At 29.1% G+C, this 18,079-nt stretch overlaps 1 protein-coding gene across 1 annotated transcript in view; it reads right to left on the bottom strand.

Moving 5' to 3' along the window:
* LOC108751810 (immunoglobulin superfamily member 10) overlaps window positions 1–18,079 on the bottom strand; it is a 184,364-nt gene that overhangs the window by 122,295 nt on the left and 43,990 nt on the right. The window contains exon 4 of the mRNA XM_018492226.1: window positions 17,407–17,556. Coding sequence (XP_018347728.1) covers window positions 17,407–17,556 — 150 coding nt within the window. The remainder of the gene's footprint in view (window positions 1–17,406; window positions 17,557–18,079) is intronic.

Raw genomic sequence — 18,079 nt, 5'->3', positions numbered from 1 at the left:
AGATTAAAATAATAGCTTAGAAGCTTTATTCAATTAATGTTAATTACATCAAAAATAAAATAGAGCATAAGCTGCCATTTATAAATCACCTTAGTAAGTTTCTCAATACGAGTCGCGGATGAAAAATATTAGAATTGGATAGACATTATTGCAACTTCGTTGATGCCATTCAGTAAATATGAAGCATAGAATGGTGAAAAACTGCATTTGCTGTAAATCATATTATAAGAATAGTGACTGCGCCCTGTTCACTTTCATTTTCGTCATCACGAAACCTGTTCTATCAACTCATGCAATTCAAGCCTAGGTTTGCAATTTTGAAGAAACAGGCTTAACACAAGAGAAGACGATAAATCGCATTAGCAGACGGCACAGGATTATGACGACGAAAATGAAAGCGGAGGCAAAACTCTACGAGCAGCTCAGATGTAGTCATCACTTTTATAATACGATTTCAAATACACGTTGTTGTAATTATTCCAACGCTTTATATTTACTAAATGGCATCAATGGCTGCGTTCTCACAGACTCAATAGTTGAATGAGCACTCGCTGCTATTGATATATTTTTCTAGATCTAAAATTCTGAATGGATGATCTAAAAGAATACACCAATAACAGCGAGCGCTCATTCAACTGTTGATTCTGTTGAATGCGTTCACTGAGGCTACACAAAAATGTGTGCCCAATCCTACGAATACAATCTGCGATTAACCGCCAATACTGTAGAGAATTTTCTTTGGCCCATCCTGCATAAGTAACATATAAAAGATACATGATATAAATTTATAAAGATGGATTCACAATGTCGTCTGGCTATTGTTTTGAATGCAGACGGAAGGATCAAATTAAAATCGCTCGTTTGCTAATCAAAATCCCTATTGTTCACGATTAACATCTTAAAACAGAAACCCAACAGATTTTTTCAGTTTGGTTCCGGTTATGATTTAAAAAAATATCAAATAAATATTGCAATTTCAATTTTTGATCTTGATTAATGAAGAAAACTGAAATTGTAAAAATTGTGATTTTTAACGAATTTGTGTCGGTTATAATCACTTGGGTGATATTAACTCACGCGGGTTTAAAATAACTTTTATTCTATATTTATTCTGTTAAATTGTGTATATGTGAATGTGGAAAGAGAGAAATAAAGAATATATTAAATATATTAAGTGTATATTAAATATTTACTTAATATATTAAATATATATTAAATATATAAAATAAAAAATGTATTATTTAATACAATGTTTTATATGTGTACTTTATACATGTGCACGGTTTTAAATTACAATTGTGACGATAATATGATCGAGCGATGAGAGAAAGAGAAAAAGAAAGAGAGAGAGAGAGAGAGAGAGAGAGAGAGAGAGAAAGAGAGAGAGCGTTCGTTCAATAAGTTTCTCACGTATCTACACATTACTGACTGCACTAGTTCAAAGTTTATCTTTTTTCTTCCAATGTGAAGAGAGAAAGTTGAATTCCGAACTAATACAATCAGTTCAGTTATAAAGAACAGATCCGTATACAGATTAAGAATCGAAGAAAGAACCGAGAAAAAACCGTAAACTGAAGATAATTTTATTGATTTGATTATAATTTCGGTATTATAAACTTTACAAAATTTGGTTTTGGTTTAAGTTTCGATTCATTTGAAAAAAAGGATTATAAAATAGATTTTTTAGTTTTGGGTTCACTCTGGGTCTTTTCTTAAAGAAAATCCTATGTGCTTACAATTTAAATCCTAAATTGCTCATACTTTCCCGTTTTCGGATGATCGTAAAAAGTCTTGTTAAAGAATTTAAGCCACGTGTAGAGCTCGTAATCACATTACGACCGAAACGGTATATAGTTGCCTTAGATAGACATACGAAGAGGTAGAAACATTGTTAGACAGGAATATAAATAGGTAAGTATACGGTTGGTAAGATTACAGAGAATTATAATACGAAAATTAATTATAAGAATAAATGAGTTAAAAAAAGTATTAAAAAAGGTTAAATAAAAAGGATAAACCGAAATAATAACAGCTGATATTACATTTATTTTAAAAACGAAAATTTACGGCAAAAGAACTAGAGGTAATGTAAAATTTCACACTTAAAATTAAATATGTATTATTTCTATAAAATTAAATATAAATAAAAATGTAATTATATTTTATTATATAATACTAATTTCGTAATATACGTTGAAATTATGTAAGATTAACTATTAATTATGTAATTATGTAATTATTTATAACGGAACGCGTTCGATAATATGAAATTAGAGCACATATTCCAAATTCATGCGTTTGGTGAATATTCGTATTTAAAAATTATTAAAAGGTTTTAGTAGCTTTTATCGTTAATATTAAAAAATTATTAACAAATTTGGACGAATAGGAATGTAAAAAAATAAAAAGTTGTTATTAAGCCAACGATTAAATAGGTTTTTTTTTTTAAGATTTGATATCTACGATTTTTGATTTTAACAAATTAGGACATTTGATAAAATTAATGCAAGATTTTAAATTATTGCAGATCAGACAAAATTTGTGGAATAAGACATTTTATTCTATTTTTTTATTAAAGATATTTGTGAATTTCATGTAATTAATAAATTTTTGCTATAAAGAATTCTGGGTTACATTACAATAAGTATCTCATAAAAATCATTGAGAATACCATTTTATTTTCATATTTTAAAATGTGATCGTTGCCTCGATAAAGTCTTATCGAGAAGAATCTTATCGTGTGCTGGACGCTAGCGAATGCGTGGTTCGTACTGGTTGGAAATTGAGATAATCTTTATCGTGAAGAGTTATTTTTGTTAGATTCCGTGGGACCTATCCGATATTTAGTTTAATGTTGAAAACTGGAAGTTTTCATTGCGTGACTAGAATAAGGCTCGGATTTCTTAGTGGTTCCGGAAGCAGTTTCATTCTGGTAATGAGTTAACAACGATAACCATAGATTCTCTGTCAATCAATTCATGGAATCAATTCAGAAGTATGTTCTGAGAGAAAATTCTCTTCTTCTTTAGTATCAATATTAAAATCTTGATAATATAATGATCGTAAAATAAACATGGATATAATAATTGTTAACAAAGAAAATTTATGAAATTGGTGAATTCAAATAATTAAACAAAAATACAGATGGATACATTTTATTTTTTAATCTTATATTTCTTTAAGAAACTATTCTAGGCATTAAAAATTTATATCCGAAGATATTTTTAATATTTTATTTTAGAATTACGTATAGTAGTATAATGTTGCTCAGTCTGACGTCTTATTTGATAGACTTTTTTGTATTTTATTTAATTGTAAAATAAAGATGGCTTAGATTTTTATATAAAAAGTATTTATATTTTTATGAATAACTACATGAATTAAATAAATGGAGATATATAAAATATTTAAAACAAATTGAATGAATATCTCAATATCAGTAGGCTGTATTGAGTGGCTGAATGTTATTTCTAACATTAAGATAATTGTATATCTAAGCAATTATTTAAATATTATAAACAAATAAAAAATCCTTTTTAATTTTCTGTTTGACTTGTTTCGGACGGACGATTAGAGAAATAGATGTACATAGTAAACTATATATTATAACTAATGCGTATATATATTTCATTATATTCGGAGTCATTATATCGAAAACCATCTTGGTGTGCCAATCTTCCAAGGTTCGCACTAAGACGAATATGACATTTTTTACTCATGTGTATTTCTTTACAAGGTGCCGGCCCGATGCATAAATAATATCTCTTAACCTGAGAGTAGTCATCTGATTTTTTTTTAATGATTATCTGAGACGTTTTAATTAAAATTACTATTATTAATAACATTATTTATTGTTTTTTGATTTATTAGTATTTATAAACATGGATATAAATTTAGTATATAATTTTCTGAAAAAAAAATATAGAAATTAAACAAATATTAAACGAAATAAGCACGTTAAGCTTAATGACAATATTTAAAAAAATAAAGATTTTAATTAATAATGATTTTTTATTGCGAGTTTTCGATGGAAATGCATATTGAAAACTTTGTAAAGAATAATATTAAGATTAGAACAAGGTCACTTATGTGAATATATCAATTAAGAAAGAAGCGCCAATTACATTCAAAGTTAGATGTTGGAATAATACATCTATATGTAAATATTTAAATTTTAACTCGAACATATAACTGTCGATTATTTTCATTACTTGTAACACACACACACACACACACAATCAAACTAAAATAATAATGTCCCAAAATTAAATTAAATCATCAATTTGATGTTATTAGCATCTTAATGAATAGTTATTCGTAAAAAATAATTAATAAAAGAAAAAGAATAATTAATAAAAGAAAAATATTGTTTGTGTTATGCTGGTATAATCTTGTAAGAAAGTAATTTTCACTTGAGTGAAAAATGTTCGTCTTGATATGTGAATTTTCTAAGAAAAGTTTGCACACTAAGATAGGATGATTTTCGATATAATTTTGAAATTATTTGTTATGCTGTTTATTCAAATTGATTAATTGTTTGAGGCAAACAGTATGGTCCTTGAATATTATCAGTTTTGGAATTAGGTAGTTGAATGCACGCGAAGACGAAAATCTTTAACGTGCGAGCGAATCGAAAATCTCGCCGCGAATGACGGTCTACGAAGATCATTAGATAGTCTCGCACGAGAATGTTGCGCACTTCACGTGTGAAACATTCACTAGTAAAGGTGCACAGCTATTTGACAATTTGATGTTGGTATTCGGTTCGATTTTGATTAATGCCGAGAATCGAGAACATATAGGATTGATCAGCTGTAGGCACGCAAAACCAAAAATACAGGAGAATGAGATAACAATCGAAATTTGGTAGCGAACTCATCAATCGCAAAATGAACAATGCATAAATGTATAATTTTCGGGAATTGCGCAGGTCATCCGCAGCACGTACGCAATATACAATTGAATGAGCGTACATTAAACAAAGAGCAATATATAGACAGTATCTCGTGCGTTCAAAAAGGAGTACATTCACGAGGTCATTAACGGACGATTTTTATAAAAGATCTTACAACAAACATTTATTTGTCTATTTCTGAATAAATATATTAAACAAAACAGTATTTTATAACAATTTACATTTTTTTGCCACTAGGATATAAAAATATCTCAAAAATATGACTATTCCCAAGTTAGATATATCTACTCGTAGCGTAAAAACTATTCCGTATATTTTTTCAGTCCAAAAATATATTTCTTAATAATAGGTTTTTTTTTTTTGTAAAAACGTATTCACAAACTACATCGATATTTATTGGATAAAAGCTTGAAAAATAGTAATTATTGCCAAAATTATTACTATCAGGAACAATCTAGAAAATTTGAAATTCGTTTATTTTTGTAGCGGAGCTCCCTGTAATTCGGTTCGTTTAATTTTCCTTCATGGATTGAACCTATGAGGTTCGACAGAAGCAAAATAGATTGAACTTGTTCTTCATTTTAAAGATCGTTTTCTCTATATCGACTATTAACCATTCGGCAGACGGACCTATGATTTTCAAATCATTATCTTCTATTGAACTTGATAAGAACGTGGCTATCTTTTGTGACTTTTAAAATTCATACAATTTTGCATAATAATTCGACATTAGTATCTTATGTATTTGATTAATCATTTGAATATCAAAATCATGTAATTAAAAAACTGTACAATATTCGTCGTATTTATTATCACGTAGAATAATTAATTACGAATGACTCGCGTTATAAAAATTACGCATGTTGAAATTAAATAATACCAATATTATCGATCCATTAATTTGTTTGCTGCACTTTTCAATTTTAATTTTAAATCTCGATTTATCTGATCAATGATTAACATCAATTTTGCCTGTCTTTCTGTATGTTTAATTTCATTGAAAATCTCGCAAAATTTTTATTAGTTAAAGTACTGCCTCATCGAGAAATTTATTAATAATTTTTTTGGATTGTTACTTTGTTATACAAAATTTAATTCATTTCTTAATTATAAATAAGTATTTTCTAATTAATTACTTTTTTATTTTAGTGTACAGCATACAAAATTTTGTCTTATTTATGTATTTCAAATGTTTTTAAATAATATTTTATGCTTAAGCAATTTAATATATATATTTTGTTTTATATAATTTTATGATATTAAATTGTTTTATATTATACTATATTTTATATATTTTATTAATTTTATATTGTATTTTATCAAATTTAATGAAAAATAAATTATATAAAAAATAATACCTAATTCGAAAATTTGAAAACACACTCCTATAAAAAGAAAATGATCATTAATTGAAATCAAAAGTTGAAATTGAAAATCTTTATAAGTTGATCTAGTTTTGCTGGAAAAAATTTAGTTTAAACTTAGATTTAAAAGTATAATTTGATTTAACTGGGAGACTGCAAAACTAAGTTTAATTAAGGTGCATTTAGTTACAATATCCAATAAAGACAGAATAATCTGTGTATAAAAAGATAATGTTACTTATATAGGTTATTTCCTAGCAAGGAGAACCTTCCATTAATTGTACGAGGACATAATTTATATTATTATACCAAAACAAAACCATTCTATTTTATCTAATTGTGAGATAAGAAAAAAAAAAGCTGATTTAGAAAAAATATCTTTCTATGCAATATTAAACTTCAATTTTATAGCTTTGATATGAAAATTTGGTATGAAAATTTTTGATATCAAAAGCTTAATCTTTGTAAAAATGATTTTACGCTCTTTGTAATTTATTCGTGACATGTTCTGGATGTGCAGTGTACCAGGCTGCTGATATAACTGATTCTTTATAAATTTTAATTAATGTTACTCATGTTTGTTAATTTAAATTAATAAACATGAGCGTTAATTGCATTTTTGGTGCATTATATGCAAATTATGCCTATTGAGGATCGTAATAAATTGAGATCAGGTGCGATACTGTTAAAGCCATTCTCCGATAATACATTAGAACAGTTTATTCCGATATTTATGATCTGACGTACGAAAATTTGATAACGGAGAAGTTAAAGAATCATTAGGCATCGCGCGTTGCCAGGAGCTGTCGTTTCAGCTGGGGAGCGTGTCCTCGAAACAGAGAACAGTGCGAGCGGAAGGCATAGTCATTTGTCATTATTATAAAGGACTCAGCAGTGAATAATTATGTCTTAGTAACTCTATGTCTATATATACTATATGTTGCTTGTGCAACATTTAACTTGATTTCCATGTGATGTAACGTTTCTGTAACATATCATTTAAAATCCGACATGTTAAATTACGCTATTACTCAAATACTAGAAGTACAAAATATTCTAAAATTATTTATAGAGGAAAATCGATACTGACATAGGTCTTCTAAAGAGACTCTCTATTATTTCTCTAAACCACTGTGCTTTATTAGTACTGATAAAAAATGTCTGTTTAGATAATTAAATAAAGAAATTAAATTTCATAATTGGCATATTTGTGGTTGGTTTCTACACAAAATCAGCTAAAATGAATTCTACATATGCGAAAATAAAATCTCGCAATTTTCGTTTGCAAATTACGTAGTTTAAATAATAGTGACTATAATATTAACAACATTGCATCGTTTTACATGTTTGTAGTTTGCTAAATTAGTTTTATTATAGGATAGTAAAATGAAACGTAGCGGACGAAAAATTTAAACATTGAAATCAACTAATATGTTAATAATTAATGTTAAAAATAATTTAAAGATACTTCTTCCATTGTAAAACCAGATGACCTGTTTATAAAATTCCTTAAGCTCGGATTGAACTCACTTAGCAGTGCAGGTGGCAAATATAGCTATCTGCACTGTTGCGTCCGATGGTTCTGCCTTTTAGATTCTTCTTCAGGTCTCAAAAAATGTGGAAATCGCTACAAATCGAGGCTATAGGCCGGATACTTCAATATTTTCCACTGTGTCGCTATGCGATTTCCACATTTTTGGAGACCTGAATCCCGATAGAGTCGGTATCATTATATTTTCATTGCACAGATATTATACATAGTAAAAAGCTGTTCAACATAACGATACCAAATTATCATTAAAAGTTATAAAACCGTACTAAAGAAGAATCTGAAAAACAGGAAATTATCGGACGCAACAGTGGAGGAGGCTATTTGCGAGTTCGGTCACTTTGATCCTAGCTTAAGGAACTTTATAAACAAAGGCATCCGTCATCTGATTTAAAAGAACCACGATGATTATTAACATGTTAATTGATTTCAATGTCTGAAGTTTTTATCCGCTACGTTCCATTTGGCTGCCCTAATATTTGTATTTTATTTTTTCTTATCATTTTATAATACAGTTTTAAATATATAACATCGAGGTGCAGCGTAATCCGGCACTTGTCCGTAAGACGAACCATAAGCTAACTTAATAGTATTGCGTTATAGTGTCAAACAGTTTTATCAGAGTTGAAGGTAATCGTTTGTGGGAAAAAATCCTAAAAAAAAACTGTCGCGTTTGTTTTACAGAACAGGATAAAGTATGCATATAAAATGAATGAAAAACGTTTCATATAGAAATGAAAAGATTCTAGGAAAGCGAATGTACATCCGCTTGTAAATATTTTGTACGGATAATTTTTGTGAATGAAAAAGTACAAAAATATGGAGCATTATTGTACTATGTATATAGTTTTGGAGCCCATTTTGTTAAACATTATTTTTTGTTTATCTTATGAAAAAATTAATTATTACAAAATTGCAAAAAGTAATATACAAACTGTCAGAGTTGGCAAGTACAATAACTTGTAACGTTGTAACGGCCGTTACTTTTTGATCGTTATTTTTATTCGGGTTGAAAAAGTTATTCTTTACTGAAAATAACTTCTAATTTGTAACGCGTTACTTTTTATTTGTTACTAATGAGCAACACGTTACGCATTATTTGTTTCTTATTACTTATTTTAGTAAGAAACGCGTATTAGTGATAAGTTATTTTTCAAAGCGGCTTTTCCAACCTTAATACAACCTTAGCATTTAGTTAGTTAGCGTTATCGTCATTAAAAATTGCAATGTCATTATCAAATTGTTTATTATAAAAAGTAATGGCAAAGTAACGGAAAAGTAACGTCTGCCAACCTTGCAAACTGCTATATTATATGATAGAAGACACTTTCTAATTTGTAATTATGTTTCTTAAATCTTATTTTTAGCTTTTGTTTAAGAAATATTATCCAAAAACAAAGTGATACGTTAGTATTGGTGATCTTCCTCTACATAGAGTAAGCCACGGGAGTCTGACATTCTCAAAATAAAATAACCAAATAAAAACTTCAATATTAATTTCTTATTATATAAAAATAGAAAATAGAATACCATTTGAGTATATATCTGAATATATTTAATTAAATAATGACTACGTTTAACAGACAAAACATCTCAATGAATACTCAATGATTTTTTTATACAGTTGGTTTCTACACTTATTATTAGATCCAGTGAATAATTAAATTCATACAGCACAAATTTAACAATATTGCAGCAACGTATATTATACAGTAATATTACTGCAAGCTTCTGTGTTAAAAGAGACAAGAGTTAATTAAATAATCTGTTAACGCTCACCGAACTACTTTGTTCGCTGAACAGCATTACACAAATATACTCGCACATAAGAAAAATATACTCAAATGAAATTCTATTTCCTATTTTTACACAATAAGAAATTAATATTTAAATTATATCATACATTGTTATTTCATTTTGAAAATTGTCAGATTTCCGTTACCTCATTCCGTATAAATTTAATACCGGCACACGAACGCACATACCACTCGCTAGCTTTCAAGATTAACGTAATCATCGTTTCCCTTTTCGTTTTGCACTCAATAAACGTATTAGTGTAAAATGTATGATGTAAACGCCGCAAAAGACCGCGAATCATCGAACGGAATCACCACAAAGGATAAACTAAAATTTCGAATTTTGCATTCGTGCGTGCAGAAGATCGTATGCTCTGTTGTCCGTAAAACGACTGCAAATCGGAATCGGTGGCGGTGCATTTATCACGTAGAAATTGGGCCACAAACCAAACCGTCAAAGCAACACATGAAGTCCGTCTGCGCTGCGACAAGCGCATACAGCGGTATTATTTCGGAAACCGCGGTTGGATCGGTCATTATCCGCTGAATTATTTGCCGTAATTGCACCGTCAATCTATTCATGTCAAGATTAATCATAAATTAATTAAGATTACTATTTGCGAAATATATGCTGTTTAGTTTATAAACTCTCGAATACTTCGCGTTGACTTTACAGAAGTTCCCGATGGTAGTTCTTGACGCTAAACTATACTCGTACTTTAGAACGTATAATAAACGTATATGCAATAAATATTAGTGCTGAACTTTTCAGTACTTCTGATAATATATTGATATAAATTATCAAAGCACTTAATGAAAGTATCGGAATATTACCTAGCTTTGACGTATATAGTTGATGGATTATTCGCAAAGCGTTTATGGATGTACTTGCGCGCACATGGGCGTAGGTGGACATTCGCCAAATTAACGATTTATGCATTCAATGTTTCGGTTACCGATCAATACAACATGGCAATATACTGTTTGTTTATTTACGTTACAAGCAAACATTTACTGCGGATACACCAACTATACGCCCGACTTCCTCTTTTATATTCCATCAGCCTCACTGTCTACGTGTTCGTATTTTACATACAGGAGTATGTCAAGGAATGTAGTGGAAATGTCCGTGTGTATATTCCTATCGAAGTTAATAACACAAAACCATCTGATGTACTCACCGAAAACACAAGCTGCATCTACATGACACAATGTAGGTACACATGATCGAAATAAACTGTTTCGAAAATATTTTATACTGTGTTCTCCGAAGCAAATAAAGCATTCAATATTGATAGCTATTGAATTTCTAAACGTTTTAATTGAATATTTCTTTAGTTAACAATGCAGCTGTTACTTTACATTCTTTTAATGCAAATCTGAAGAAAAGTAGTAACAATCTTCGAACATAAATAAATTTAAAAATTCGCCATTTTTACAATGCCATACTCCTAAATAATTCGACCCTATACTAAATGGAATACTAAATGGATCTAAAATCCTAAAACTTTTAAAATTTACTCCGATTAAGTGCAGAGCCTCTTACATCACCTCAAAACTCCTGAGAGTTACGTGGTAGCAACTTCAACAGTACTGATCTCGTTTCGGGCAACCATGATCTCTGACGCTTGTCGAAATCCGTAAAGCCAGTCTAACTGGAATTCGGACCGCGGACACAAAGGTAAGAAAATTGGATTCGCCGGTCCATCGATTGAACCGCAATCAAAACTCCGTCGTCTACAACTGTGTGCGAAAAGTTGAAAAATGATGTCTCACTGAAGCACGTAGCATACCAACTCGCGTATGTCTCAACAATAACGAAGAGAAATAACTTTATTGTCCACTGCCGGGACGGTGAGTCACGTTTGCAAAACTTTAATTAGCCTTCGAACCACTTATTGACTTATTGAGCTGCGGCAAAACTTTGTTTACGGAGGAAGCTGCTAGGATTCAGCGATGTTGCGCTAAATATAGGATAATGGACAAAGTAAGCGCGAACTGGAAGATGGAAAATAATTAATTGAAAAGAAGTTGGATGCGTGATGCAAAACGAAATAATAATCTTCCGAAAATAAAACTTTCCGAGAGAAATTGACAGAAAGTACATAATGAGAAAAATATAAATTGTTGACGTTGCGTAGTAATAATAACAGTAAATTAACGAAATAATTCTCATAAAGATTTTTCATTACATTTTAATGATAAAACAATCTTTCTTATTATTAAAATGATGATATGAAATATACGAGATATATAATAATTTCTGTATTCGCAAATTTTAGTCAAATATAAATATGTTAAAAAATACATTTTCTTAATAATTCTGGAATAAAATATTTAAAATGTTGAAGAAGAGAATATCGAAAAACTTCACCGGGGAATTCTTCACCTGCAGAATTACTTTACATTGTAATAGACTAACAGTATAATTAGCTATCGCAATTACAATGCGAAGATATACATTCTAAGCACGCGTATCGGGATATGCAGATATGTGCTAGAAAGCCATAGCTCAGGATTCGCGTGGATGTAGGTGGTAGATTGTGGTAGAAGGGTGCACACGCTTGTAATGCTTACGCTTAATTCATTTCCCTCTACAAAGTAAATTATGTCAATAACAGAATATTTTCAATATAGAAAATATGAAAAAAATAACGAATAATCGTCAGGATTAAATACATATTTGAATAAATTAAATATCCGTAACAATTCAAATTTTAATAATAAAGAAAGATCATAAACATTGTCCGTCTGATGGTAAAATTTGATTGTGCAGTTTAATTGAAATACCAAAAATGTAATTTTGTTCGTTAATTATTGTTACATATTAACTGTTAATTATGTTTATTTTAATTAATTTTCGTAGAGCAAATACAGAATGTGTAACATATATAATTTGCTCTCAGGCACAATTTCGTTGGCAGATTTTAATTTTAGTAGTTCGCCATTGTTTTGTAAAATAATACATAAAATAATACATTTTAATATGTCTTAAAACGTACGTGTATATTAATTAAATATAAATATTTAAAAAAATATAAATGTAAACGTTGATGGATGCAAAAATTTTGGATTTTAATTTGTTTGAAATTATTCAGGAAACATTTATTTTACATAAATTATTTTCTAGAATTCTACTGTCGACTAAATTCAAGAAAGATACCACTATGCATTATAGTACCGTACTACTACGAATAGAAAGACATTCCAACATGCGATTCCCTTTAGAATTGATGCACACAACGAATCAGTGCGGTCAAGCAATCGAGAAGCATTTATTCAACATCTATTCGATTTACATAGCAATTTCGTGTAGCTTCTGTCGAGTAACATAAGAAGAAGGAAAGACTAAAACAAACGAAACTCGAGAGTCAGAGCTCTTAATTTGTAAACTAAAGAAAATTTAATTAAATAATTGAAATGACTCTTATATTTATTTTGAACAGTTAACAAATATAAAATTCAATTTGCACGTTTAGCTATATTTACACGCCAATGTATCGTCTGTTATCAATTTTTATTTTTCAAAAGAGAGTTTTTATTGATTTTATATTTTGCATTTTGCTTTTTTCTATAAGTAAATCATATTCCATAATAATCAATTAATATTACAGAATTGATCGCTTATAAACCCAAAATTTTGTAATTTTGATATTTTAATATTTTGAAATTTTTGATTCCAATTAATCATCAACTGCATTATCGTATAAATGTTTCCTTCGTCGACGTACAATCCCTATCTGCTTTAAGCAACGGAACGAAAGATATTACCGTCGTATCATCATAGAGAGAGTCTTGGTTCACTTATAATTAATGTAGTAACGAGTCTTCGTCAAACTAATTACACAGGCACAGGTATAAACTTGAGTGTAGCGCAAGACGAGGAACACCGTTAAAAGTTCGTTTTATGCGAACGTAATATACGCGGAAAGTCGCGAAAATAGGAAGAAGTTCGTAACGATTTCGAGACAATTCAGAATACGAAAGTCCTACTTATAAGAACCATGGCTATTTGTATCGCACCAGTAACTTTGAGCACCTACATCTGTTTCCTGGTTTCTTCATGTGTTATTATACATATAACAATATAGATCTAATTCACTAGAATGTTATTCCTAGAATGTTATTCCTAGAATGTTATCATACATAAATTTTTACTCTATTCAACTTCCATAAAATTATGGAATATAAAGCAATTCTTAAAAGTTTCCCTTTCCATTTTATATACGAATTTCTTAGATTCGAATTGTTCTTGATGGTGTGTAGGACTTTAAAATTTTAAAACGAGAGTAGGATGGCGATAATTCGAAATAAATGTATTCAGAACATGGTTAAAATATGCGCGCTGAGATACTTTACATAAATTGATTATTTCATCAAGCAACGGGTGAGTGCTTACGGGCATGGGTTGTCCTTAAGTAGTTTAAGTCAATCATTCTTCGTACTCGTCCGACATCGGACGATTGAGGGAATAAACAGCTGGAATAGCAAACTCATGGATCCTGCATTACAGAGAGTAGTTCAAGCAACCGTTTTATTAACATTATTGATCGTGAGCAAGAAACAAGTCTTTTGTTACTATTAATGAAGTTGCTATTTCATAATTTTCTCAAACACATTGGAATAAACTAAACAATCTTCCGCTCTCATTACGAAACGGTTTTACTGATTTGGTACATTTAATGATGTACGCACATATACAATAGCTATTAAAAGATTCCAGTATATAATTTTACAATTATTTTTGTAAATCTATTTTCAATTTACATTATACATTAATAAAAATCTTGTTATAATCAACTTAAGAACATGATATTTTATATAAATATTAGAATATATTAAAAAATACTTGCATACTAGATCTTTATTTGTAGATTCTTTATCTGAGCACACAATATAATAAAATTATTCATTAACTAAAAACTTCAAAGCTTCTATATATTGGATAGCCACTATATATTGTATGTATAATTATTAATATTATATAGTTATATATATATTTATTAATAATTTAATAATATAAATAAGGGAGAGAAAATACAAGATATATTTAAACTCGTCGTACAAACACACATAATAATATTGTGTATACAATTTATAATAATTTATATATAATTTATGACAGTAATATTAAATACACATAACAATTGTAATAATATATAGAATAATATTTAATATCAGAATAAATACTTTACTAACATGGAAAATTACTACAACGGAAATGCTAAAAATGTCATTCATAACATAAATTTCTCTTAAGGCACGTTAGATCGTCCTCGCAAATATTTGAAATGTTCAATGCAGAAAAACACTTCGACTCGTCTATTGATAATATTATAATGCTTAAGAATTTAATATTTTTCATTCACGTGTGATATGTGATGATTTTACACACGTGATTTCTTAATAATAACGATAGCGTAAAATCAACGATAATTTATTTCACATACATCTCCAGTAAGTTGAAAAAGAATTTCAGAGAGATTCTTAAATCAGTTCTTAAATCGAATTCAAAAACCCGTTTACAAGAATACAGATAAACATATACAACTCTCATTCCATATATATGAAACAACTTGTGTTCCATTCAACCCCCATCGCACTCTCACTTAGAAAGATTGAATTCCAAGTACTCGCAAACCAACGAGCGACATGTTCTGGTACACTGTTTGTAAATGCTTCCTATGCGACTCGAGCTTTGCTCGAGAGATTGGGAAGTTCACCAACGATTTATTGATCGCGATACATCGCAAATGCAACGGTGCAAATGAAACGCTGGTTTCTTTTTTTCTTCCTATTTTTTATGGCAACCGATATCGACAAACATACATTTCCCTCATAAACGTAAGTTTGTAACTCAAATAAATGAACACACGATAAATGTTTTCGTCATTAATGGATTATTAAAATATTAAATTATTTGATTTCGAAAAAGCAAAAATTTCTACACAGGAAAGCATAATAATCCTAACAATTAAAAAGAAGAAAATTCAATCGAACTAATAACGTTATTGTATGCAAATAAATCTTTCCCTTCTTGCAAAACCACAATAAAATCGTCATACTGTCAATATCGGTATTTACTGGCAACAAAGCATTGCTTGTCTTAAGAGCTTCAGCAATATCAAGTTCGAAACTACTCCAAAGGCTCACAACTACTCAGTTTCTGCTGAATGCTTTCATTGTATCAACGTTAACGATTAGATCCTTTAAGCGCGATGAGTGTACTCCGATCAGAAACAATGCCACGCGAAGAAACAATACATTATAGTGTATTAGTCTTCCAAAATTAGAGAACCGCGGAAACTTTAAGCAAAAACTTGAAAATTATTTTAATAATTATTATAGTGAAGGTATATATACTGAGAATCTATCTGATAACATTGTTAAATTGTTACAGTTTTTACTAATGATAATATTTCTAAAAGCCAGAGAAAATCACACAAAATGCTGCTTATAATTATATTCCAATAATCACATGTGCTTCTGTAAATTGTAAAACCCATATTCTATAAATAATTACGACATAGGAATATAAATTGTATATTACAGAATATATTTTATATTTTCATATGATTTATATTTTTGATTTTCATATGTTTGATAAACAAACAATTTTACATTGAATAAACATACGAGATATGTAAGAGGCGCAGAAATTCGTGCATCATAACTATCATTTGCGTCATAGTAATAGAGTAGCGTAGCCACAAAATTAGAAGGAAAATATCCTGCCGTCATCCGCGGAATTTCCTTTGGGAGAATTAGGTGAACTAAGTGCTGCACAGTAGCTGCACATGGGAAAAGGGACGGGAAAATCAACAAAGTCTCTACATAAAACAGTGTGGAGTGCTTAGCTTTTAGAAGATAACGCGTAATATTGCATACATTGAGAAAATGTTGTGTTTATTATACTATATATTCTTATATGAGACTTATATGGAGTAAAATATTTTAATAGTAAAACAGTGCTCTTTCGCATTTTTGTAGCAATTACTTTTTTGGTGCCACACTACAAGAGCAACACACTTAGGTATGTGGCTATACTTAATTAAAATAATTAGATTGCTTATAATTTTATTAAAAATAAACATATTGTCAAAATTTATTATCAATCAAAATTCCAAACATTTAGGAACATAATATATGTTATATATATATATATATATATATATATATAATATATATATATATACACACATATACGAGTATATTATATATATATGTGTAATGTACATGTAATATATATTATACATAACGTGTATATTTATTATTAAAAAAAGTTATAAGCAACAAAGAATCATTGAAAAAGCGTTAGAAAAGAAAAATCGGATTATACTGACACAAAGAACGATTTTGCTAAAATATCTAAAAATTTAATTAGATGCAAACTTAAAAATCACTTTGTTAAACTATTAAAATAACTATGTAATATACTCAGGTATGAGTATTGCAAAAATTTTTACATTCTGGCAACCGTCTTGAGCGTCCTACATAATTATTTGATAACCAACAATTATTTCCAGATTATCCAGATCCGTATTTAGTCAAATTTTTATATAATTTAACAAATTCATTTTTTCTGTACAAAGTGACACCGAAAAGTCAAAATTGTAAAGGAGTGAAGAGATTTATATGAAAGAGAATTCATAAAATATTAATGAAAGAACGTTTTTACATCAGTATGTTTACATAAAAGCTGTATAAGTCGCACAGACCTGAGACATTGCTTCGTATGTTATGTTGAATATTCTTGAAAATGGGGAAGCGTATATAACTTACCTTAAGAGTATTTTGTAGATTTTGTACTCTGCAGTGCATGTAGACTTGGGCGCCAAGTTGTACAGTAATGTTGCTTTCTGGATCCTCGAAAAATGGTCTCGGTTCAGGTGTGCCACCTGTTTCAGTCACGAAACTCTCCACCTCGTAAACCTACGATAAGAGCTAAAATGCACATCCGCTCCTTTTATTATTTAACGTGCTTATAATATAATTGGGAAAACTGTAGTCTCTTAAAACAACATAAAATAGTCACAAGTGCTGTTAATCCTAAGTACATGTAATATTTTATCCAACCCAGTAAATGGTGAATACAAAACATTCAAACGTTGAAATGACGGTAAAAGCAATCTGAATTGCAAATTTTGGTAACACAGATAAACTTATTTACATTAACAAATACACGTTTCACTGCGAGAATTGTTCAAAAGGTGTAACAAAGAAAAATGTAAATTAAATTTTTAAAAATATTATAACATTTTCTTAACGTAATTTATTTATTTTAGAAATATAATTTGAAAAATCGCATATTAAGTTTGAGTGCGTTGAATATTGCGTTATATCTGTCTCTGAATTATTAAAATATTTCAAAAGTGGACTGACATTGCGCTTTCATAAAATATTCTATTTAGATATATTGTTGGAAACAAAACAAAATTTGAATATTATATATAAT

The sequence above is a fragment of the Trachymyrmex septentrionalis genome, unplaced genomic scaffold (assembly GCF_001594115.1).
Source record: "Trachymyrmex septentrionalis isolate Tsep2-gDNA-1 unplaced genomic scaffold, Tsep1.0 scaffold52, whole genome shotgun sequence".
NCBI lineage: Eukaryota > Metazoa > Arthropoda > Insecta > Hymenoptera > Formicidae > Trachymyrmex > Trachymyrmex septentrionalis.
Note: the sequence above shows the minus strand (reverse complement) of the source record. Positions and strands in the feature narration are given on the sequence as shown.